The 27,751-nt window shown below is 42.7% G+C and overlaps 1 protein-coding gene across 4 annotated transcripts in view; it reads left to right on the forward strand.

The window, feature by feature from the left end:
• Positions 1–27,751, forward strand: part of LOC143808546 (ephrin type-A receptor 3-like) — a 401,286-nt gene that overhangs the window by 42,222 nt on the left and 331,313 nt on the right. Inside the window, exon 1 of one of the 4 annotated variants that reach the window (XM_077291322.1) lies at positions 998–1,086. The exons of the other annotated variants lie outside the window; for them this stretch is intronic. Within the exon in view, the coding sequence (XP_077147437.1) occupies positions 1,077–1,086 (10 nt within the window). The 5' untranslated portion in view covers positions 998–1,076. Of the gene's footprint in view, positions 1–997; positions 1,087–27,751 lie in introns of those variants that run through there. 4 annotated transcript variants of the gene reach the window in all.

Consider the following 27,751-nt stretch of genomic DNA (forward strand, 5'->3'; position numbering starts at 1 on the left):
AGAATATATATATGTGTCTCAATGACATATCTCTATATATATATACTGTATATATGTTTTCCCAAACATTTGAGCACATAAATCCATTAGATGTCGGTTTTGCAAGCTTGCGAGAAAATCTCGGCATACGGATGCCATACGGATGTCACACGGATGTCACACGGATCATGCGGAAATCGCATCCTCGCACTGCACACGGATCACTGTTTTTGAAACATTTGTGCGATTCTCGGCCGTGAAAAACGGACCGTTTTTTTATACGTTAAGTGTGTCCCCGGCCTAACAGTCCCGGTATCACATTAAATACATACACAGATCTTTAGAAAAAATATTTCTAAGGTCTGTTTATAATACTGTATATAAATGAGGCCTTTGACTAGTCGATGGGGCGTTAGTGTCCTAGTTGGCCCACTTATCATATTATCACACCCCTGTGGGAGTGATAACATGACTTACAGGCGCCAGCGTCTTTGCCAGCACTTTACATACCTCACACATGCACGCGGCTTCTTTCCCTCACATCCTTGAGCCTCTGAAGCCGGGTGTACGCTTCTCAGCCTCAGAGAGGTGCACTGCGCATGATCGAAAGTGCAGAACACTTCTGATCATGTGCAGTGCGCAGCCGGGTCACATACACCCGACCTCAGAGGCTCAATGTTGTGAGGAAAGAAGCTGCGCACATGCGCAAAGTTTGTAGAGCACTGTTAATGGTCATTGTTATGTGTCCTGCAATATATACAATCATTATTATGTCACCATCTATTCTGATAGAGCTGGAACAGGCACAGCTAGAGTAGGTCTGGACTTTACAGGGGTTTGAAAGCAGGAGGCTAGGTAAGGGTTAACTGGTGCTTTTGCACTTACACCAGAAGGGATCAGAAGGGGTGGGTTAGAGGTCAAATCACATGTGGTGGGTTTGGGCCAGGATTGGTTAATTCAGTTATGCGGCAGGAGTATTTCAGGATTCCTTATATAAAGAAGAGGATACCAGGGCCCCGGCTGCCAGTCAGGATACGTGACCAGGGATCATCCAACCCACCTGCTCTTCTTTAGGTTTGGTTGGTAATGACCAGACTATGGTAATGGGTGAGCCATTTTCGTGTCATGCTTTATTTATGTTATAGCAGTCAGAGGTGAAGAGGTAAGGGATAGTCTTGAATAATGAGGCCAGGGTCCCATCGGAGGTATGGTGACCCCCTCATTATTATGTGTGGTTATTTCCTGCTTACTGGGGAACAGAAGTTTGTTTTTCTGTTTAGAAAATTTCATTCACATTAAAAAAAATCAGTGTAAATCGAAACTGATTGAAAGGAGCAAAAAAAAACAAAAAAAAACATTAAAGCGGTTGTTCACTAGCAGGACAACCCCTTCCCGATCTGAATGTTTTCCCCGTTAAAATAAAAACACTTATAGGCCGGTGCTGTTCCAGCGATGTTGACACTTGCCATTCCAGGGCTTATGTGAGGGTGTTACATCACATGAGACCTGCGCCCAATCAAATCTGGCTTCACTTTCCCCGACTGTCCCCTGTATAAGTAATGAAGAGGAAGTAATAGCTGCAGTTGGCCAGTCACTTCCACTTGATCACATATACTTCCTTAGGCAGAGACTGTAATATCAACCTCACATGAGCCCTGGGAACAAGTGCAGACACCACTGGAATGGCGCTGACACAGGAGGTGAGTATACGTGTTTTTATTTAAATGGGGCAAACAGAGTGAAAACGAGTTGTCCTAGTAGTGAACCCCTTTAAGCATACCTCTTCTTGGTCTTTCCCATGCATCTCCTACTACTGGACCTCCTCTGTCTCCTCTCTTCTGTCTTCTATCTTCTTCTATTTTGGGGGGTACTGTGACCCATTCTTCAATATGCTCAACACCATCACGTCATTGACGTCAATGACATGCTTAACGCGCCACTTAACGTTGTAGGACCTAGTGCAGAATGGCAGCACTAGAAGCCTGGAAACAGACTAAGATAGAAGATATCAGAGCAAAGAGCTTATTGGAGCCAATCAGAAAACTGTCAGCAGCTGATCAAGTGAGGATAAAGGTTTTTTTATTTTTTAACACACTTATGGCCTTCAGAATCCAGAAATATTACGGCTAGGTGCTAATCGAATAAGAAAAAAAAAGGATTATACTGAATGTAAATTTTAGGGCAAATTATTAATGAATTTGATTTGCTATTTATTTCGAGTCTCTCCTCTCTCATTTTTACTCATGACTATGTGGATTTAACATAGTTAGTAAGTAAGGCCGAAAAAAGACATTTGTCCATCCAGTTCAGCCTATATTCCATCATAATAAATCCCAAGATCTACGTCCTTCTACAGAACCTAATAATTGTATGATACAATATTGTTCTGCTCCAGGAAGTCATCCAGGCCTCTCTTGAACCCCTCGACTGAGTTCGCCATCACCACCTCCTCAGGCAAGGAATTCCAGATTCTCACTGCCCTAACAGTAAAGAATCCTCTTCTATGTTGGTGGAAAAACCTTCTCTCCTCCAGACGCAAAGAATGCCCCCTTGTGCCCGTCACCTTCCTTGGTATAAATAGATCCTCAGCGAGATATTTGTATTGTCCCCTTATATACTTATACATGGTTATTAGATCGCCCCTCAGTCGTCTTTTTTCTAGACTAAATAATCCTAATTTCGCTAATCTATCTGGGTATTGTAGTTCTCCCATCCCCTTTATTAATTTTGTTGCCCTCCTTTGTACTCTCTCTAGTTCCATTACATCCTTCCTGAGCACCGGTGCCCAAAACTGGACACAGTACTCCATGTGCGGTCTAACTAGGGATTTGTACAGAGGCAGTATAATGCTCTCATCATGTGTATCCAGACTAGGGTTGAGCGAAACGGGTCGGCCATTTTCAGAAGTCACCGACTTTTGGCAAAGTCGGGTTTCATGAAACCCGACCCGACCCCTGTGTGGGGTCGGCCATGAGGTCGGCGATCTTCTGAATCTGGTATCGGAATTCCGATACCGAGTTCCGATATGTTTGCAATATCGGGAATCGGTATCGGAATCCATATTTAAGTGTTAAATAAAGAATCAAAATAAAAAATATTGATATACTCACCCTCGGACGCGCCCTGGTACTAACCGGCAGCCTTCCTTTCTAAGAATGAGCGCGTGAATGACCTGTGGTGACGTCGCGGCTTGTGATTGGTCGCGAGCGGTCACATGGGTGGTCACGCGACCAATCACAAGCCGCGAGGGCGCGTCCGAGGGTGAGTATATACCTAATAGGAATATACTCACCCTCGGACGCGCCCTGCTTCTTTCCGGCAGCCTTCCTTCCTAAGAATGAGCGCGTGAAGGACCTTAGATGACGTCGCGGCTTGTGATTGGTCGCGTGACCGCCCATGTGACCGCTCGCGACCAATCACAAGCCGCGACATCACCGCAGGTCATTCACGTGCTCATTCTTAGGAAGGAAAGCTGCCGGTTAGTACCAGGGCGCGTCCGAGGGTGAGTATATCAATATTTTTTATTTTGATTCTTTATTTTACACATTAATATGGATCCCAGGGCCTGAAGGAGAGTTTCCTCTCCTTCAGACCCTGGGAACCATAGTATCCCATTGCACTGCATTGGGTTTCGTGTTTTGGCCGACCCCGACCCCGACTTTTTTATAGGATCGGCCGATTTTACTCGACCCGACTTTTGAGAAAGTCGGGTTTCGTGAAACCCGACCCGATCCTATAAAAATAAAAGTCGCTCAACCCTAATCCAGACCTCTTTTAATGCACCCCATGATCCTGTTTGCCTTGGCAGCTACTGCCTGGCACTGGCTGCTCCAGGTAAGTTTATCATTAACTAGGATCCCCAAGTCCTTCTCCCTGTCAGATTTACCCAGTGGTTTCCCATTCAGTGTGTAATGGTGATATTGATTCCTTCTTCCCATGTGTATAACCTTACATTTATCATTGTTAAACCTCATCTTCCACCTTTCAGCCCAAGTTTCCAACTTATCCAGATCCATCTGTAGCAGAATACTATCTTCTCTTGTATTAACTGCTTTACATAGTTTTGTATCATCTGCAAATATCGATATTTTACTGTGTAAACCTTCTACCAGATCATTAATGAATATGTTGAAGAGAACAGGTCCCAATACCGACCCCTGCGGTACCCCACTGGTCACAGCGACCCAGTTAGAGACTATACCATTTATCACCACCCTCTGCTTTCTATCACTAAGCCAGTTACTTACCCATTTGCACACATTTTCCCCCAGACCAAGCATTCTCATTTTGTGTACCAACCTCTTGTGTGGCACGATATCAAACGCTTTGGAAAAATCGAGATATACCACGTCCAATGACTCACCGTGGTCCAGCCTATAGCTTACCTCTTCATAAAAACTGATTAGATTGGTTTGACAGGAGCGATTTCTCATAAACCCATGCTGATATGGAGTTAAACAGTTATTCTCATTGAGATAATCCAGAATAACATCCTTCAGAAACCCTTCAAATATTTTACCAACAGTAGAGGTTAGACTTACTGGCCTATAATTTCCAGGTTCACTTTTAGAGCCCTTTTTGAATATTGGCACCACATTTGCTATGCGCCAGTCCTGCGGAACAGACCCCGTAGCTGTAGAGTCCCTAAAAATAAGAAATAATGGCTTATCTATTACATTACTTAGTTCTCTTAGTACTCGTGGGTGTATGCCATCCGGACCCGGAGATTTATCTATTTTAATCTTATTTAGCCGGTTTTATACCTCTTCTTGGGTTAGATTGGTGACCCTTAATATAGGGTTTTCATTGTTTCTTGGGATTTCACCTAGCATTTCATTTTCCACCGTGAATACCGTGGAGAAGGTGTTTAATATGTTAGTTTTTTCCTCGTCATCTACAACCATTCTTTCCTCACTATTTTTTAAGGGGCCTACATTTTCAGTTTTTATTCTTTTACTATTGATATAGTTGAAGAACAGTTTGGGATTAGTTTTACTCTCCTTAGCAATGTGCTTCTCTGTTTCCTTTTTGGCAGCTTTAATTAGTTTTTTAGATAAAGTATTTTTCTCCATATAGTTTTTTAGAGCTTCAATGGTGCCATCCTGCTTTAGTAGTGCAAATGCTTTCTTTTTTCTTGTGGATTGACCAACTGGGCTGTGCTTTTTGGCCCATGGTCTGAAGTGCAAGATCTCCAGAAGAGCAAGAGATGCATGAGATATGTGTTGTCAAATACATTGGGCAGTTCTGGCCCCAGTATGTTACAACTATGGTGGTCAATGGGGGTCACATGAGTGTTATTGGCCAGGGACCCAGGTTGCTCAATCAGCACTTGCTCAGAGGCAATATATTCTATCTTGTGGTGACGAACTCTGACAGTCACACATTGCGGCAAAGTTGTCCCTGGAAATTAGAGTTAATGTTAACAAATATACAACAGCTGTGGATAGTTCTGTACCGACAAACACAGAATTAATGACAGATGGATTTCATTTACCCATTTAATCTGCTCATTTCTCTGGGATGGATGTGGTGATGGCATTTGAGCAATCCCAGCTATGGGTTGCTAAGACGACATGGTAGATCATTTGGTGCTTTTTATCACCTGTGGTCGAATAAATCACTATCATGATGGTAAAAAGTGACTCCTCATCAGGTTATTATAATTCATATTATTTATTTTTTAGAGCACCATTGATTCCATGATGCTGTACATGAGAAGGGGTTACATGCAAAACACAAATATAAATTACAGTCAAGAAACTAACAATGACAGACTGGTACAGAAAGGACAGGTTCCTGCCCTTGGGGGGGTTACATTCTACAGGACAATGGGGAAGGAGACAGTTGGTTGGGGGGCTTTCAGCAGTTTTGGCGATGGTGAGGGGGCAGTGGAGATATTGCAGGCTGTTCTGTAGCTTTCTTGAAGAGATGAGTTTTTAAGTTCAATCTGAAAGTTCCGAATGTGGTGATTAAGGGGACGTGTTGTGGCACAGAATTCCAGAGGATGGGGGATTCTTGGGAGACGTTTTGGAGGTGATTATTGGGAGATTGGTCAGGAGATATATGACGGCTTTGTAGGTCAGTGTTATGTTATGTTTCCACTGTCAGGATGGCCGGCGGTATCGCCGCAGCGGCGAAGCCGCTCGGCGCTAAGCCCCGCCCCCTTTCTGGGACGCGATGATGCCGGATGTGTTAACTCTTCACATCCGGGATGATCGCTCTCTCCCATAGGGCCCTGTGATATGCCTTGCGGGGACGCTGCGTCCCCGCAAGGTGTACGGACATGCTGCGATCTGAAAAGACGCGCAGCATGTCCGTAGTCGCAGGGCTGCCGCGTGCGGGTTTCCACGCATAGTGGAGACGGGATTTCATTAAATCCCCTCCACTATGCTGGAACATCTGGACGCTGCTTGTTTGACGCTGCAGCTCTGCGCAGCGTCAAACAAGCAGCGTTTCCTGACCGTGGAAACATACCCTTAGTAGTTCGAAATGGATATGTTGGGAAATTTGGAGCCAATAAAGGGATTTGCTGAGGAGAGAGGTGAATTAGTTGTGCAGTGGAGTTAAGGACGGAATGGAGATTGTTAGCAGGGAGGCAACAGAGGAGGATATTGCAGTAGTCGAGGAGGGAGATGATGACGGCATGCACTAACATTTCAGTAGACTGAGGTTTGAGGAAAGAAAGAATTCTGGAAACATTTTTGAGTTGAACATGGCAGGAGGTGACAAGAGCTTGGATGTGAAGTGTGAAGAACAGGGAAGAGTCGAGGTAACTCTGACGCAGCGGACTTCCGGTAAAGGGGAAAGCGTGATGTAATTGATTGTGATTGATAAATCAGGTAAGAAGTTTGAGTGAGATGGAGAAAAGATGATGAGTTCAGTTTTGTCCACATTGAGATTTAGGAAGAGAGAAGAGAAGGTAGAAATGGCGGCTGATATACACGCTGGGATTCCGGACAGCAGATGTAGCCCAAATATTGCATGTAAGACCTCATCATTAGCCCATTGCTGGCCATATGGTGACAGAGCGAATCCTTGTGTCTACAGAGCTGTTGGCACTTCATATGATGCATCTGAAAAAATGCTCCTAGGGGAGAAAATCTTCATAGGAAGACGCCCAGTGGAGCATGCAATGATTTTGGATATTGAATGTATTCTACATCTCTATCCCTTTGTATGAAATTTATCTGAGCTATACGAAGATACAGGCAGAGCCATGTGTAGAAAGCTGTTTGGCGGTACATGGACATTGGGTTCTCCATATTGTGCTCCATGGAGTGCTGTATGTCTATATTCTGTCTACAAGCACATTTTTTAGAGCAGAGCAATAGGTAGTCAACAGTTATCCAAAATGAGACTTTCAAAAATGGGAAAATCCATGACTAATGGTTATTCATTTCAGTGTAAAGTGTCCTGGTAGCAAGTGCCCTTGGTTTTGAATGCCAGGTGGACATCAACAAGTTATTTTGCCTATGTCCAAAGCCGAAAACTAAACCTATTGTTTTATTAAAAATCTGCTCTTTGGATTTGATAAGATATCCTTCTACTGATCTCTCATTATTGTACAGCAGGCGTTCAAGCTGGCAGTTATTTATCAGGCAGAGTAATCATTACTATTTTATTACTTATTCGAAGGGCTTGTGCAGACAACTTTCATTTCGATCCGAGTGCAATCCGACAAAACATCGGATCTCACTCAGTCCAGTGTTATTCTGTGGGGCCATGCACATGTCCCATTTTTTCCTCGGACTGAGACAGTCTGAGGAAAAAAATCGCAGCATGCCCTAGTTGGATCCAATATTCGGATCTCACTCACCCATGTAGGTCAATGATTCCATGGAAAACATTGGACTGCATTTGGATGACGTCTGAGTGTAGTCCGATTTTCATGGACAGACACAGAATGGAGATGATGTCATCTGAGAAAATCGGATCATGATGTGATAAAACTCTGATCAAACTCTCATTGACATTTTTGTGTAGATTGCTGTCTGAATTTTCTGACTTCAGCCATGGCTTTTTTCCAGAACTGATTGGACACATTTATGTTGCATATCTGATAGTTTTTCTTTACAATACTGATCATTACATCTGAAGACATTTACCGTATGTAAACTGTAAATGAATGATTCGTTACATTCACTACACAAGCCTCTCCATCCTTCTCCTTTCTGTCAGATGTACATGACCTCCTCTCTGGGAATGTTCTGAGCGATGGGGACTGAGGTAGTGCTGCTGCTGACGTACAGATGAGTTGGCTGCAGGCGGATAATTCCAAAGTGTCTCTGAGGGACCTATTCAGCTTGGCTCACTTAACCCTCTATGTCATACAGCAGTACTGACTCCAGCTCTTTCCAGGCCCTTTATCTTCGGTCTAATCAGACATCATCTCTGAAGCCCCACAACCTGGTACAGTAGACATATTAGCAACAAGGAACATGGCGAGGCTCCTTCTCTAAACTCTGTCTTGTTCCTATAATTCTATCCAAATCCCTTGGCTTTTAGTGCTTTATTGTCCAGTAAAAATCTTGGCAGTGGTAACCCTGGGACCACCCATGAGAATGAATCCACCAGACCATGGGGCTTTCTGAGCCTTCACTATGAATAGAGGTTTTCCTACTACAGATAAGCTTCTCAATCATTTACATAATACTTTTTAACAACCCTATTTAATCATGGTTACAGTTCTGCTAATTGGGAAAATTATCTTTTTGTGTAGCAACTATAGAGTGCAACATTTGAATTAGATCTTTGATGTGTAAATGAAAGGATGACTGCTACGTTACAAAATCATTTTGGCACAGTTATTGCATATGTCGTATTTGTAATTGCAGATGTAAATGCATCTATCTCAGCCATGATGAGAGAAATATGCGCCATGTCAGAAGCTCGTCTTATCTACCCAATTCTCATCTATATTCACATCTGGATGTTGAATCAGCTACTGAATTGGCTTATGAGACAATAATATGTGTGTTGTATTGCAGTCCAGGTTGTTTAATATCAAGAATTGTCTCAACAATAGACTTTTAAATGAGTTTTAGGAATCACATTTTCTTTTGATTCCTCTGTGTCTTAACTAGCCACTTCGTAATTACCGTACTTACATTACAAGACACCTCGAATCCAAGCTCTTACCACCAAGCACGTTACTCTGGAAGCACTGTGTTGTGATCTGGCAGCGATAATGTTATGTCTACCATTAATGTGACCTCTGGACTCCTTATCTATTCCAGTAGAGGGTGATGTATTTTCTTTGTGAGATGTGCATGCTCATATCCATCACATTGATCCAGACATGCACAGACCCAGCACATGGTAACTGCAGTAGATCCATACATTCTGATACCCAGCACATGGTAACTACAATAGATCCATACATGCACAGACGCAGCTCATGACGGCTACAGTAGATCCATACATGCACAGACCCAGCACATGGTAACTGCAGTAGATCCATACATGCACAGACGCAGCACATGATAGCTACAGTAGATCCATACATGCACAGACCCAGCACATGGTAGCTACAGTGGATCCATACATGCACAGACGCAGCACATGATAGCTACAGTAGATCCATACATTCTGATACCCAGCACATGGTAACTACAACAGATCCACGCATGCACAGACCCAGCACATGGTAACTACAATAGATCCATACATACACAGACCCAGCACATGATAGCTCCAGTAGATCCATACTTGCACAGACCAAGCACATGATAGCTCCAGTAGATCCATACATGCACAGACCCAGCACATGGTAGGTGCAGTAGATCTACACAGGCACAGACCCAGTACATGGTAGCTACAGTAGATCCATACATTCTGATACCCAGCACATGGTAGCAGCAATAGATCCATATATGCACAGACCCAGCACATGGTAACTACAATAGATCCATACATGCACAGACCCAGCACATGATAGCTACAGTAGATCCATACATTCTGATACCCAGCACATGGTAACTACAATAGATCCACGCATGCACATACCCAGCACATGGTAACTACAATAGATCCACACATGCACAGACCCAGCACATGGTAACTACATTAGATCCACGCATGCACAGACCAAGCACATGATAGCTCCAGTAGATCCATACATGCACAGACCCAGCACATGGTAGGTGCAGTAGATCTACACAGGCACAGACCCAGCACATGGTAGCTACAGTAGATCCATACATTCTGATACCCAGCACATGGTAGCAGCAATAGATCCATATATGCACAGACCCAGCACATGGTAGCTACATTAAACTTATATGTACAAGGAACAAAGGTGACACCTAAAGATCTATGACCATGAAAAAATGGGTTAAAGCAGTGTCAGTAGGACAGGAGTGCAAACCACTCAGCTCAATTGAGAAAAGAACAATAAAAGGAAAAAACGATTGCCGATTTAATAGTAGAATTGAAGTAGAAGCCCCAAAAAATTATTAAAATAGCCTTTATTAAAACAAGTTTCAGGGCAAAGAGGCACACACATACAATAGAGTTAAATAGTAGACAGCCCAAATTGGAAAAAAATATTTTGCGCAGACAGGTAGCTTAAAAAACGTACAATTATGCTATTGACAACCATGAGGGCACACGAATTGTAATCATGTGTGGGATATTAAATGGTAATATAGATATAATAGAGGGAGTATATATATATATATATATATATATATACAGGAGTTGGACAAAATAATGGAAACACCTGGAAACATCAACAAAAGTTAGTTTAATATGGTGTAGGTCCACCTTTTGCGGCAATTACAGCCTTAATTCTCTGAGGTATGGATTCATACAAGGTGTGAATTTTTTCCAAAGGAATTTAGCCCATTCTGCTGTTAAAACACCCTCCAGTTCTTTGAGCGACGATGGCTGTGGAAATCGACATCTAACTTGAATCTCTAAAATCGACCATAAATGCTCAATAATGTTGAGGTCTATATACAGTACGTAAATGGGAAAGATTCAATGTATAGAGTAAGTGTATGAAGTGTATGTACGTATATAATTGCTCCTGTAGATATAATTGAGAGTTAGATAGTGGTAATATGACATATGGTTGCAAGACACATGGTTAGAAATTGCTCAAGGAAGGGTAGTACATACCAGAGAAGGTGATGTGCTGATGGAGATGTGTGACGCCGGACCCCAACGCATGTTTCGGACCAACCAGACCTCTGCATTTCCCCTTTGAAGAACAAGAGTGTTATTGTAATGTGGAATGTGAATAGTGATAGGCGGTAATGATGTGTGTTGTTTGAAGATAAAAATAGCAAGAGTTAATGATTGGGACTGTTCCAGAGTGGGAGGGGCGATATGAGGTGAAGGGTGAGAGACAGTTCCTGTCAGAAAGGGCCTAGTGTGTGTAGAGAAAAGACCTAAGGTCTAATGTGAACAGTGCCGCATGACATGGGTATCACTAACAAGAGAAGAGACAGAGGTTAGCGAGATCCTGAGCAGAGAAATAGAAGAGAAGTGACTGAAGGAACAGAGTGATCAAGCAGAGATGGGTCCTGGGTCAGGACGCCTAGCAGTACGGCCCTGAGTTTACAACTCACAGAGGTAACGGGCCTAAATGGGGAAGAGTAAGATGAAGAGAGTGCCCTGTGTGGGAGTTCCAGAGTGTCAAAGACAGAGAAGATAAATACTGGCCATAGTGGCAATATTGTTCTCTAGTGTGTTGAGAATAGAATTCTTAATGTCATCCTGTGACTGTTCGTGATTAGGGAATGGGGCCCTGTACCATCCTAGGACTGAAGCCCTAGCTATCTCTGCTTCTAAAGGTGAGGAGGTTTGGGTCACCAGCCTTACTCTTCTCCTGTTATTCCCTAAGCTGTCCCCTTCCCCTCCCCCAGGAGGTCTGGGGCAGAGATGCTAGTGTATCAACATGTCAAACAAATAAGGATAACAGAAAGCAACAAACAGGGTCGAAATGGGGTGCCTAGGGCCAACCAGAGGAATTAACTCCAGGGGCCCACTCTACAGCTACCATAAACCTTTTTTTATATAATATAAGGACAGTGATATTAAACATATTTGTAATATAGCTCATTGCGAAAATAATTTTCTGGCAGCAGCAAATGATGAGTCCTGATTGGGGATCACTAGTCACTAGTTTGCTACCCTTAGTTAGGACACCATAAAATCAGTGACAGATTCCCTTTAACAGAATCCCTGGATTCACCTTTAGGGTAGTTTCCCACCAGTGAGTCCACTGCAGGATGCCTGTTGCTTGTATCCCACGGTGGACCCTCTCTGGAGGAGGATCATGCTGAGATTATATGGATATATACTCATATATAATGCTGGGTGCATTATATACAATGTTATAAGTCAGAGCAAAATCTTTCAAGTCTATTGGACACCTCTATAAAGGCTCTCTGTCAGCACAGAATGACTGTTCAAACCAAGCAGAGGAGCTCAGATCATCATGGTGGCCAATCATTTATATACACCCTCCCACCTGCTTGTTTTCCAAACATCTTCATCCTTCTCTGGCTCTAGGAAGTCAGAGCTGTCAATCACATTAGACATTAGAGGGGGGGGTGGAGAATGATGGAATACAAGCAGATGGGAAGGTGAATGTACATGATTGGCCCCGCTGTGAAGCACCGAGCGGCAGGACTTAGTTTGAACAGCCATTCTGCACTGACAGAGTCCCTTTAAGGGTAACTTGTAACTGCAGATAAATAGCGATAATCTGCAGGTTAATGTGGTTTTAAGCCTGGCTAGCTGGCTTAATGGGAAAGCTTTGGCTAAAGGGCGAAAATTAAGCTTTATTCTCCCTTCCAAAAGTCACTTCCTGTGATAGGGTCGGTGCAAGGAGGGAGACATTACAGTCACCGCTAACTACAAAGTGAGCATGCTGGAATAACGTCCCGACACTGTGATTGTGACATCGTCCAGGGAGCCCAACCTCAGGCTGAGCTTCATTGAACGACTAAGATGGCAGCAACACGTGACACCCATCAGCAACCTGCAACTGCGTCACAGGAGGCGGATGGGTGCATATGAGTGCAGGCATCGGCCATCATGCCATCTAAATATTGTTGTCAGTGATTGACAAGGGCATTTAAATAAAACAGCAGCAATCAATGCGGCTCTGATCACTGCTGTTACAGGCAGACACCAGCTGTGTATCACATCCGACATCTGCCTGGTATGGAACAGGCTCAGCTCCTGAACTCGCTCCATACAATCACATCCCTAAGGTGACAGCTATGACAATGTTAGCAAATTTCACTTGTCTGTTCCTAAATATGGAAAGACAAATGGAATTCCCTGACACATGTGAAAGAGCCCTTAGATATAGTAAAAGAGCACAAAAATATGAATACTTTTACATACCACAATGCACTGTTACATACACACATCTTACAAAAATACATATAATTACAGATACACACAAACTCATCAGTATACAGTATAAGTACATTACCTGAACCACCATCAGTACGTGGTACATCAATTGTAGTGTCAGGCCAGCCCCATATACCTTTGTATCGCATGAACCTACAACTCCCAGTATGCCCTTAACAATTGAGATACTGGGAGTTGTTGTCATCAGTCATCAGACTGCGGACCATACAGGAACCACAGCACTGATGAGACGCAGGCAGGATCACACTTAAACATGTACATCCCGGTATCTTACCTGTGATGTCTTTTCTGATTAGAGTCGTTCTCTTTCTTTTCATCTCCATCTTGTCCAGACTCCATGATGACTCTTCTCATCCACAGCCATCTCTGCAGACCTCCATCTTCTCCGGTCTTCTGCAGCACATCTCCACATGATGCCCTTAAAGATAGCAGTGTCATTATAATGCTCCTGAATAAAAATATCTGACCTACGCTGAGCCACTGTAAAGACTGCTCACAATGCTCCCTGCACAAAATATGACCCACACTGTCCCTCTAATGGTACATGCCCTCCACACTGTCCTCTCACACGGTGTCCCCCTATACTGCCCAGTCCCTATACTGTGCCCCCTCATCACACTTCTCTTCAGCATACTATTCCCTCCTTGCTGTGTCCTCACACTGTCCCCCCATACTGCCGCATCTATATGTCTCCCACCACTAAGTGGGCTCTGTTCTGTGTCCCCTCACACTTTTCTCCCCCCATGCCGTCTCCTCATACATTCCTCCCACTCTCCATAATGTCTCCTCACACATCCCTCTTCAGTTCCCACACCCATTAACCATACTGTGTCTTCACACATTATCCCTGACTCCTAAAATGTCTTCAGCCATCTCTCCAAAGCGATGATAAATCTTTGGAAGAGCACAAAGACACACATAGACATGCAGAAGCACACACATACACACCAAGACATGTACACACATGTGCCTGCAGACATACACTCGCAGACACACACACACTTGCAGATTGCACACATGCAGAAATGGGGACACATACATATACATGCAGGCAAGCGCACTTACACAAAAAGGCACACGTCAACACACAGACATGCACACAGACGGTCATGCTCATAAACACAGATACGCACACAAAAATTCACTCTCAGACAAGTACACACACAATATGTGGAAATGCACACACACGTGAAGACACATATGCACAAAAATGCACACGGAGACACGCACACACAATCACATGCAGACATTCAAAGACATACACACAGAAATGCACATGTGAAAACCAGATGCACGCACCCATGCACAGAAATGCATACGCAGACACAGACATGCAAACACTCAAAGGCACACACAAATGCATATGTAAATACAGACGCGTGAACGCAGACACACAAAAAAGTATATGCAGACACGCATACATAGACATACATCCACATACAGGCATGTACATACAAATACACACACAGTCATATATACACGCACACAGGATTATATACACACACGCACAGTTACATGCGCCCCCCACAGCACAAGTCCACACACCCTGCAGGACCCCCACCTTCATATAACCTGCTGGGGTGCAAGAGATGGGTACCTTGCTCATGGCTACCACCCTGCGCCACATTACACTTGGCGTAGTCGGCAGGATCAAGTCTTGCTGCAGGAAGAGCAGAGTGATGCAGGCATACTCAAGTTATTTGGAGGATGGTGACCATTACATGGTGTAAGATGGCGCCGAACATAAACTTTGTAATGGCTGTTAGTAACGCAGAACAAATGGAAGGTCCTGCCCATCATAGACATTGAAAGAATGAAAGGGCACAACGAGTTATCCAGCCTTCCAGATGTTATGCTTAATGGAGGGATTGTTGGAAATAGAAGTGCCAGCCTGCAGTGAGGAGTTGCCACTACAGAAAAACAAAGTGAAAGGAAAAAGCCCACCCAGTAAGGTGTGACTCAAGAAAATGGGTGGAGGAGATAAACGAAGGGGAATCCCACCCAGTGAAAGAGCCATGATGAAAGAGATGACACCTGTCACAGCACTTCTGAAGGTGAAGATGCCGGGGCCTCCACTCTTGACTTATCTCCTGAGTTAGCCCTCCGTCTGTTCTCTTCCCCACCTATGGAAGAGGGGAGCCACTGTGCACCGTAGTACACCAACCCAACAAACAAGGCAACACAAACAAGGGTTAACATAAAACTCCAGGCATACAAAATATTCACTCAGATATAACAGAGGAATGCATCGGGGTGTGGAGGTAGGGGAATAAACCAAAATAGAGAAGGATAGAGAATTACCACACGTACAAACCAAGCAACAGTCACTAATAACTCTCCAACTATTCTTCTCATATGAATACCTCTCCCTCCATTAACCATACAGCAAATGCTAGTTCTGACAAGGATTTGTATCAGAGCCCAGATTATAAAGGACAAAGGAGTGGCTAACGGTGCTCAGCTGCGAGCACAGAGATTTCCATCATGGCTGATTAACCCCTGTTCTGACAGAAGGAACAAACACCATTAAAATGAAGTTCTTCTTCTCAGCATCGAAGTAGGAACAATCAGAAGCTGCGGTCTTCTGGCTCCAAACTGTCATGATAAGCCCATGACGGTACCCCCCCTTCTATGAGGGACTTCTGGAACCTCAGGACCAGGCTTATCGGGGTGTGCCAAGTGAACATTTCTGGACCAGTCTGGCCACATGAACATCAGATGCTGGTACCCACATCCTCTGCTCAGGACCATACCCCCTCCAATTTACCATATACTGAAGCAAACAACGAACAAGACAAGAATCCAAGATCTTTGCAATCTGAAACTCCAAGTTTCCATCGACAATGACAGGAGATGGTGTAGAGGTGATAGTACTGAAGATGCAACATATTTTTTGAGGAGAGATCGATTAAATACATTGTGGATCCTAAAGGTAAGTGGTAAAGCAAGGCAAAATGCTATGGGATTGACGCTGACTATGATCTTATCAGGACCGATAAACCTAGGACCCAGTTTCCAAGATGGAACCTTCAGCCTAATGTTCCTAGAGGACAGCCACATCAAGTCACCAACACACAGGTTAGGACCCACCAAACATCTACGATCAGCTACACTCTTATATTTGGATCCCATCTTCCTCAAATTATTCATAACCCCCTGCTATATGGTAATGATAGAAGATGAAAACCGTTCTTCTTCCGGTAATTCAGAAGGGTGATTACTATTAAATGAACTAAACTGAGGCTGGAACCCATATGCCCTGAAAAACGGGGACTTACCGGTTGATTCTTGACAATTATTACTTACAGCGAATTTGACTAATGGTAAATAAGTAACCCAGTCCTCCTGATTTTCAGATACAAAACACCTGAGATACGTCTGTAGATTCTGGTTCACCCATTCAGTTTGCCCATTAGACTGTGGGTGAAATGCGGAAGAAAATGACAAACTGATCCCCAGACCGGTGTAAAATGCCCTCCAAAACTTGGAGACAAACTACACCCCTCAATCAGAAGAAATATTGGTCAGGATCCCATGTAATCTAATTATTTCCCTGAAGAAAACTTGCGCCAAGGACCTCCAAAACGTGGAGACAAACTACACTCCTCAATCAGAAACAATATTGGTCGAGATCCCATGTAATCTAATTATTTCCCTGAAGAAACCTTGCGCCAAGGATTTGATGTTTGGTAAAGCAGGTAAAGTGTTAAAATGTGACATTTTACCTAATCTAACAACCACCATCAGTATTACAGTATTCCCTACCGACACGGGAAGATTTGTGATAAGATCAACTGAAAAGTGAGTCCAAGGTCTACTGGGAATCTCCAACGGGTGGAGAAACCCCAACGGGCGAGTATGAGAGGTCTTAGAAAGCATACAGACACTGCAGGCAGCTACATACTCTCGGACATCCTGATGAGCACCTGGCCACCAAAAACGCTGAGTAAGCAGAATAGGTAACGGTTCACACTTGTTTCTTCACCCAGGAAAGCAACAGGATAAGTCATCTGCCTTAGGCTACGGTCACACTATCAGTATTTGGTCAGTATTTCACATCAGTATTTGTAAGCCAAAACCAGGAGTGGGTGATTAATGCAGAAGTGGCGACGTGTTTCTATTATACTTTTCTTCTGATTGTCCCTCTCCTGGTTTTGGCTTACAAATACTGATGTAAAATACTGACCAAATACGGATAGTGTGACCATGGCCTTAATGTTTTTGTTCCCCGGCCTACATGTGACAAAAAAAATTAAACCTGGTAAAGAACAATGCCCATCTTGCCTATTGAAGTGTTAGACGTTTCGCCGTTTCCAAATATACCAGATTCTTATGATCAGTCATTACCATAACTGGGTGACAGGGAGTCAAACGGGAGACAAAACGCCCATGCTTGGGGGTCTCCTGGAAGAGCGAGATTAGTATCCTCACACGTTACTCCTCTGTATCTGAGGAAACCGGACAGAACCTGAAGTACAGTTTATAGGCCTCCTGGAACATGCATGTGTTGTGACTGTCACAGAGTCACGACAACAAACAGCTGATTATCGGGAGCACTCCAGGTATCCGGGTTCCCGATGCAGCTATTAGGTAAGCGCTATAGCTATTCGGATAAGTGCTTATCCAAAGCTATTCACTCATCCCTAGTGGTAGGCACAGTAGAGACACACAGGTGCACACGCAGCTCAAAGTTGCTCTATCTATACACAGACCCTGTAGTCAGCACTCAGACATTATGGAGCATCACTGCATTGCTGCATTCGGCCACTTTAAGGTTTGTTCACACAGCTTTTTTTTAGATGGAAAAATCTATTGTGGTTTTTAAGACAAATCCGTGTTAAAACTCCATCTTCAGATTCATTATTGCATTTGCACCTGTTTTTTTCTTTTTTTTGGTGCTTTGCGCCTTTTTGTTGTTTGTGCCATATTGATCTTTCCATTTTGCACCCTTTTAAAGTCACTTTATATGTATTCATGAGATTTGTTTTAGTTTGCCATTATGAGCAAAGTTTATGGTTCCTGGATGTCTTTTCAAGATTCATCATTAGTGACTTTTTAAAAAGTTGCTAAATTTGTAGCAATTGTCCTCCAGTCCTCCTTGGAAAAAAATGTATGTACGCACAATTTTTTCTTTTTTTTTGCTCTAAAAACCGTTTAAATTAAAAAAATTAATGGTATTTTTTATTTTTAACAAAATTTATGACCCACATTTACCATTTTGAATGAGCAAAAAAAAAAAAGAAAAAAGAAATGTGATTTAAGGGATGAATCGGGTCCTATATATTTTTTAATTACTTTTCAGACCTGAAATGGTTTTTGAATCCGTTGTTTTGGAGCCTTTTGCCTTCTTTAAAGGATAGTGTGGATTCTATGAGGTTTTCTCTTAGAAATCAATAGGAAACTCCCAATTCAAGCTCTTACGGGCAATCACGTGTCTCTGGAAGACCTGTTCTGTTAATCAGTGACCTTTTGACTTTACTCTCCAAAGATAGGGGTGGTGTAATCTTCTGTATGCAATGCACATGCTCATACCAACACATATTAGCTACATCTATGAGCAGAAATGTGAAAAATCAACACACTCTCCGTTTGGCTATGTTAGGGTATGTTCACAGTGATATTTATTTTTAGATGGAAAAATCCATTGTGGTTTAATAAGAGAAATCAATGTCAAAATTTCACAGTGCCAGAATGCAGTAGATGCCTATGGTAAAGATGGAGGCAGAATAGGTGCAAAAATCGACCAATACCTCATGCATTTTATATGTATTTTTCATCTTTTTATTGCATATTTTTCAATTTAGTGTGTTTTCTGGGAAATTTGGGATTTTGGTCCTTGTGGAGATGCATTTACATAGTGCTGGGCAGTCCGCCTGATGTAATATTACGGATGTCACTAATAGGCTGTAAACCAGACACTGGGCTCCTTAGTCATCTGTGTGACTGGAGCCCTATACAAGCCTTATCCATGTGAATTTATATTATTGGATAACCACCCCCTCCAGGAACGGTCAGTGTGTGAATGATTGTTTCATCAGTATTTTGTACCTGTGCTGTCTCCTCCTTTATCCCAGGGGTGTCTGCGTCATCCAATAATGCATTGTTATTTTTGATATTGGCAATTCCTGTTTCCTGTAATCTGAGAGCAGCATGGTGTAGAGACAGATACCCTGATTCCAGTGATGTGTCACTTAGTGCAATTTTTATAAAATAATTGTTTTATCATCAGGAGTATATCACTAGCAGACAAGTAACCGTTGGCTGGGTAGGCCAACCCCGCCCCCATCTCTGATTGGCAGCTTTCTGCCTATGTACAGTCTACACAGAAAGCAGCCAATCAGTGGTGTGGGTGGTGTTATACAGAGCTCAGCATTCAGAGAACTACAGCAAGCAATAAAGTAATTGATACGTCACTGAAATCAGGCTTTCTGCCTCTTAATCATGTTGCTCACAGATCAGGTAGGAAAAAAACTGGTGTTACTAAATATTTTAATGAAATTTCCTTGTACAGGGGAAATACATGTATTGTAAAAAAGATTAAACTTTAAAGTGTCAAAACCTGACAACATTAGGGTGGGTTTGATTTTTTGGGGGTGTCAGGAGACATACAATATTTGCCTTTATTATTCTAATATTTGCCTTTACTATCCCAATTTGTGCCTTTATTATCCCGATATGTGCCTTTATTATCCCAATATGTGCCTTTATTATCAGGTTTTATTATGCTGGCAGCGATGTGTACATTACTTAATGTCATAAAGGCCAAAAATGAAACATTGGCGCTATATATAAAATCTGGATCCAAACCCTAATCGTTAGGGTTACAACTAGTACTAGTAGCAGTGCTGACAATAGTGAATGTAGTAAGTTCATAGATGTCTGCTAAGTTGTTATATGGTAATAAACACGCGGAGAGCTTTCTGTACTGACCATAATTCTAGGAGGAAGTACGACAAGAGTAGATAAAGCACGTCGGACTCCAGCGCAGGCACCATGTGCATTATGTTTGATTATTCCCAAAGCACACACAAAAAAGACATTGTCAAGTCGTCCCCCTGCATTACAGCGTGGAGAGTTCATAAAAAGCTAATACTGTACATACAGGAAATGTAGGCAAGGAGGAAGCTGAGATTACTTCGGTACATTATCATATGGACGTGACGTCCCTGGTAATGTAGAGGATTGTGACTATGGGGTTGCTACTTATGGATATTCACTTTTTTGTTGTTGTTGCTGGAGACAAGCTGCTCATTTTTATTATCCCATATTCACCTGCATCAGTTAGATAATTGTGGGGAGGAAGGGGGAGTACCAAAGATTGGAGGAAGCAGAACACACTTGATATTACTCGTTTCCGTAAGATATGGATATTAGATTTAGGGAAGCCATAACTGGCCTAGGAATGATGTTCGTTTTTAGGCTAGTAGTAAAAAAATAATGTCTTGGATAACCCCTTCACTCCCCAAGCCTTTTACACCTTCATGATCAAAATAGTTAATAAATAACATTTCGCACACTTCTACTTTACATCTACACAATTTTTGTAACATAATTTTTTTGTTAGGAAATTATAAGGCTTTAAAGTTGACCAACGATTTCCAATTTTTCCAAGAAAATTATCAAAATCATATTTTTTAGCGAGCACATCACATTTGGAGTGACTTTGGGGAGCTGATATGACAGAAAATTCCCCAAATTTACACCATTCTAAAACCTCTCAAGGTGCTCAAAACCACATTCAAGAAGCTTACTAATCCATCATGTGCGTCACAAGAACTGAAGCAATATAGAAGGATAAAAAAAATCACTTTAGACCCCATTTGTTTTATTTTTCACAAGGATAACAGGAGAAAAAGGACCTCAAAATTGTTGTGCAATTTCGCCTGAGCAAGTCAATACCCCATATGTCGTGGAAAACTACTGTTTGGGTCAACTGTAGGGCTAGGAAGGGAAGGAGTGCTATTTGACTTCTTGAGCATAAAATTTGCTGGAATCTTTAGGAGACACCATGTCACATTTGGAGAGCCACGGATGTGCCTAATCAGTGGAAAGCCCCCACAAGTGACACCATTTTGGAAAATAGACATCTCATGGAATGTATCTAGATGTGAGGTAAGCACCTTGAAACCCCAGGTGCCTTACAGAAATTTATAACTTTGAGCCAAGAAAATAAAAAATCTATTTTTTCGACAAACGTAATCTATTAGACTCATTTTTTTTATATTCACAAGGGTAACAAGAGAAAATGCACCATCAAATTTATTGTCCAATCTCTTCAGAATATCTATGTGGTCAAAAATTACTTTTGAGACACAGTGCAAAGCTCAAAAGGGAAGACACACCATATTGGAGTTCAGATTTAGTTTTACTGGTTTGAGGGTGCCATGTTATGTTGGCAAGAGGCCCATAGGTTCAGAGGTGGGATTCGGCCGGTTCTCCCTGGTTAGATGGAACTGCTTGTTAAAAAAGCAGCTGCATCCCCGAACTGCGGAGATTCAGAGCCACGATCCAGTACCACACCTCCCAAACATCCATGTCCCACACTGTGCAGAGCCGCATCCCAGGCTCCAGCCGCAGAGAGCCGCACACCACCTATATGGCTGCCGCTGCTCTGTGCGCACAGGACCAGTGATGAGGTCACAGGAGGGGAGGAGTCAGGAGTCACATGATCAAGGGCCTCCATGTATTGCAGGACTCTGCCATGCTGTCATGGTGCTGGAAGAGGGTAAGCTTATGTGTGGGGTCAGGAGGGGTTTACAGTGTGGATGTAGCAGAGCCGCGTGGGTACAAGGTGTACAGAGCAGAGCCATGTGGGTACAAGGTGTATGGAGTGGAGCCACATGGGTACGAGGTGTACGGAGCAGAGTCACGAGCGTAAGAGGTGTACGGAGCGGAGCCACGTGGGTGCGAGGTGTACGGAGCAGAGCTGCGTGGGTACGAGGTGTATGGAGTGGAGCTGCATGTGTATGAGGTATACGGAGTGGAGCTGCATTTGTACGATGTGTATGGAGCGGAGCTGTGTGTTCAAGGTGTACGGAGTGCAGCCGCGTGTGTAGGAGTAACTATGTGTGGCCATTATACTGTATGCAATATCATGTGGGGCCATTATACAGTATGGAGCACAGTGGGGCCATTATACCGTGTGGAACATCATGTGTGGCCATTATGTAGTATGGAGCATCATGTGCCATTATACAGCATTGAGTATCATGTGTGGCCATTATACAGTATGGAGCACAGTGGGGCTATTATACAGTATGGAGCATCATGTGTGGCCATTATACAGTATGGAGCTTCATGTGGGGCCATTACACAGTATGGAGCATCATGTGGGGCCATTATACTATACATAGCATCATGTGTGGCCATTATACAGTACTGAGCATCATGTGGGGCCATTATATAGTTTGGAACATCATGTGTGGCCATTATACAGTATTGAGCATCATGTGTGGCCATTATACAGTATGGAACATCATGTGGGGCCATTATACAGTATGGAATATCATGTGTGGCCATTAAACAGTATGGAGCACCATGTGTTACCATTATACAGTATGGAGCATCATGTGTGGCCATTATACAGTATGGGCCACTGTGTGGCCATTATACAGTATGGAGCATCATGTGTGGCCATTGTACAGTATGGATCATCATGTGTGGCTATTGTACAGTATTGAGCGTCATGTGTGGCCATTATACAGTATTGAGCATCATGTGTGGCCATTATACAGTATGAAGCATCATGTGTGGCCATTATACAGTATGGAGCATCATGTGTGGCCATTATACAGTATTGAGCATCATGTGTGTCCATTATACAGAATTGAGCATCATGTGGGGCCATTATACAGTATTGAGCATCACGTGTGGACATATTTTTTTGTTTATAATTATTGTTTATGAAGCAGTGTGATCAGCAGTGCTAAATGGGTCTGGTTGGGATGTGAATATGGGTGTGACTAGTTGTGAAATGGGTGTGGTCAGAGGCATGGCCTAAAATTTGCCTCAGCGTGCTGCGCGCCGCAACCTTTGTCCCTCTTTCCCTTCTTCAAATGTTGGGAGGCATGGTTTGACTGCGCCCCTTCTTGTATATGTTTGAGGAAAAGGTGTGTGTAAATGGATGTGGCTTAAAAAATGGATGTGGGTTTCCTACACACAAACACAGAACCTGTTGTTAAAAATTTGAATCCCACCCCTGCATAGGTCCCAGGACAGCAAAAACCCCTGTGATAGGGTCACTGGTGCCATATGCGAGGAGAGATATGTGTTGCAAAGGTTGCTTTCCTGCGTGATGTGAAAGCCATAACTGTTTCCTCCAGCATGATACAGTATGTGCTGAGAGCAATCCAGTCACTATATGGGTCTGGCATTCAAGGTGGGTAGGTCAGAGATGAGTGAGACACCTACCCACCATATCTCCACCACCAGGGTGTGGCTGGAGGGAGATAAATGTCCAGCTAGTTTTTTTTCTCTGTGTGTGTGGAGGAAAGGAAGCCTCCTGACTAGTGTTGAGCATTCCGATACCGCAAGTATCGGGTATCGGCCGATATTTGCGGTATCGGAATTCCGATACCGAGTTCCGATATTTTTGTGATATCTGAATCGGAAGTTCCCAGTGTATGGTTCCCAGGGTCTGGAGGAGAGGAGACTCTCCTTCAGGCCCTGGGATCCATATTCATGTAAAAAATAAAGAATAAAAATAAAAAATATGGATATACTCACCCCTCCGGCGGCCCCGGCTCTCACCGGTCCAAGCGTCTGCCTCCGTTCCTAAGAATGAGAGCTGAAAAGGACCTTCGATGACGTCGCGGCTTGTGATTGGTCGCGTGAGCGGTCACATGAGCGGTCACGTGACCAATCTCAAGCTGCGACGTCATCGAAGGTCCTTTTCAGCTCTCATTCTTAGGAACGGAGGCTGCCGGTTGCAGCGGTTACAACCAGGGCGCGTCAGAGGGTGAGTATATCCCTATTTTTTATTTTTATTCTTTATTTTACACATGAATATGGATCCCAGGGCCTGAAGGAGAGTTTCCTCTCCTTCAGACCCTGGGAACCATCCAGGATACCTTCCGATACTTGTGTCCCATTGACTTGTATTGGTATCGGGTATCGGTATCGGCGATATCCGATACTTTTTGGATATCGGCCGATACAATCCAATACCGATACTTTCAAGTATCGGAAGGTATCGCTCAACACTACTCCTGACTGCTAGCTCCTGCAAGAGCTGCCATATGTGTTGTTCCAGAGGAACTGGGCAGGACTGTACATGAACTTTTTATTTTCATTTGAGCCGGACAGGCTGCTTTTCTGTGGCCAGTTTGGGTTTTTGGTTTATGATGCAATAAACAACTCAGAGCTTTAACCACACATGTGCCTGTGTCTACCTCAAGGAGCAACTGTGAGATGACCTTCCACACCCCCCCATAAGTGACATCATTTTACAAACTACACCTCTCAATGATTTAATCTAGGGATGGAGTGAACATATTGACACCACATGTGTCTCACAGAAAGTTATACCAGTGGATGGTGAAGAAAGAATAATTATGTTTTTACTGCTAAAATGTTGTTTTAGCCCCAAATTTATATTTTTCATAAGTGCTAATAGGAAAAAATGGACCTCTCAGTGAAGACCTCCCCACAGGCCACCCCGGAGCACAAGCATATAATTAACTCAAAACTAAAAATAAAGATTAAACGACAACCACAAGACGGGTTTCATCACCAGGTATCATTAATCAGTGTAACGGTGCCGACCTGACACTGTCTGTAGGTCACGGTGCACAATCCTGCTGACAGGTTCCCTTTAATAATACCAGCCTATAGCAGTAACCTCACCTTCATGTTGCTGGTGTTGAAGTGGAGGTCTGTGCCCATTACTGATCCAACCACATACTGATCTATCTGGTCTATCTGAAGTAATTTTCATCTCATCAGTACATAAAACCTGGGAAAAATCTTCAGATACTTCTTGGCCCACTCTAGTCTTGACATTTCAATTTCTGTCTCTTGTTCCTTACCTTGGCCGTGTCTCTGATCACTGAGCACCTTGTACTTCTGGGAGGTTACAATTCTGAAATATGACAGCACTGGAGGATAATGGTGCATCTTTTATTATTTAGCACATTGTTTCTATTCTGTTGACTATTTGCAACCAAATTTTGATGGGTCTGTGATCTTACCCCAATATATTAGCAATTCCAAGAGTACTGCATCCTCCTTTAACAATTTCTGACTGTTCAGAATCAGTCAGTTCTGGTTTTTGGATCTTTTTGACGGAGAAAAACAAACTGCTTAATAATTCTGCATGCCTTGATAGAGGGAGTTGTATCCTTATTAGTGATGAGAGAATATACTCGTTACTCGAGATTTCCCGAGCACGCTCGGGGTATTTTTTAGTGCTCGGAGTTTTCGTTTTTCTTGCTGCAGCTGAATGATTTACATCTGTTAGCCAGCCTGAGTACATGTGGGGGTTGCCTGGTTGCTAGGGAATCCCCACATGTACTTATGCTGGCTAACAAATGTAAATCATTCAGCTGCGGCAAGAAAAACTAAAATTCCGAGCACTAAAAAATACTAGGAGGACACCTGAGCGTGCTCGGGAAATCTCGAGTAACGAGTATATTCGCTCATCACTAATCCTTATGGCTCTCCCTCCCTTATTACACAACTATACATCACTTGATCGGCTTCATCCATTAAGCATTCAAGTTTATACAGTTTAGAGTTGGAAAATTTGCATAAAAATGATAAATATGGTCAAAATGCTAATACTAATAATTGTGCCCACAGTGTGGTCTCATCCTTTATCACAGTGCAACAATGTTTTAAAAGGAGTAGAAAAATGTAACTTCCATTGTACAAATTATTGCCTAAGGCTGGTTTCACACACATTTTCATTGTGATTTTCATTTTAGCACTCTTGCTAGTGTTTTAGCCACAAAAGCTTTGTCCAGATGTTAAAATAAAATCTACAGTAACATATGAAAAACACCACATATAAAAAGTTTTGGATTGTGGAGTTCTTGAAGGTCACTGATGTTTTTTTCTAGAACATAACATTCCCTGTGTAATGTGTTTTTTCTGGTGTTTTTTTTCCCTTTAGGCTAAGTTCACACTAGGCGTTTTTGCAGCGTTTTTTTAATGCTTTTTATATGCAAATATTCAGCTGCATTTTACAGTACCAGCAAAGTCTATGAGATTTCAGAAATGTCATGCACACACATTGTGTTTTTTGTCATCAGTGTTTTTTGTCATCAGTGTTTTTTGTCATCAGTGTTTTGTGCTTTGCATGGTTGTTTGCACAATGGAGTAAGTCACTTCTTTCAGCTTTTTTTCAGCGTTTTTCACACATTGAAATGAATGGGTGATGAAAAAATGGCAAAAAAATGCAGGTATCTGGTTTTGCTGCGTTTTTTTGTGCATAAACCTGATTTTATAGAATAGGACTTTCTTTTTCAACACTAAACTTTATCAGCATGCACAAGTTACAAATCTATAGCATGCCAAAAATGCTGAAAAAAAATGCACCAAAAACGCAAGAAAAATACAAGGAGAGCATGCTTTTTTAGGTTTTTTTGAAGAAGAAAATGCTGAAAAAATGCCTAGTGTGAACTTACCATTAGTACTTGAAAACTGCCAGGAAAAATATACATGTACACGTTACACAGTGAAAAAGGAGGGTAAATATGTTTCATAAAAAAGGTGTAAAAAATACTTAAAAGAATAATATTGGGTATATTTCCTCGATGGTCAGGAGTATGTTTCTGTTTTTCATCTTGGAATCTTCAGTGTATTCCCATGGTCCAGATCAAATAATAAATTTGCTACTTTGTCTAAAGATTTGAGGCAACTTGCTGTGTCATTTTTTCATGGTGACACAACGATAGAATATACTATTAGGAAATATACAATAAAGTTCCCTGAGGATAAAATAAAAAATTCCGGCACGTATGGTATAAACATGTTTCAAGGCTATACGGTAGTTGTAAGAAATAACCCCCTGTGAGGTCACAACTCCATATGATGGCATCATTTTCAGTGCCTTTACTGTTGTTAAAAGAATTTATGATAAACTGTCATAATAAACTATCTAGTCCCTCTATACTTTTATTTGTCAACTTGTTAAGACATGTATTTGGACATGAGCTGGAAGAAAGTCAATATGTTCAGTATAAGGCTGATGTCACACTTGCGAGTGCAATGCGAGAAACTCACGCATCAATACCCAGCACATCCACCTGCACTCGGGACCGGAGTGTGCTGCTGCATGTATTTCTATGCAGCCGCACACTCCGGTCCTGAGTGCTGGGTATTGATGCGAGAGACTCAAACAAGTTTCTTGCATTGCACACCCAAGTGTGACCCTGGC

The sequence above is a fragment of the Ranitomeya variabilis genome, chromosome 2, assembly GCF_051348905.1.
Source record: "Ranitomeya variabilis isolate aRanVar5 chromosome 2, aRanVar5.hap1, whole genome shotgun sequence".
In the NCBI taxonomy this organism is placed as follows: Eukaryota; Metazoa; Chordata; class Amphibia; order Anura; family Dendrobatidae; genus Ranitomeya; species Ranitomeya variabilis.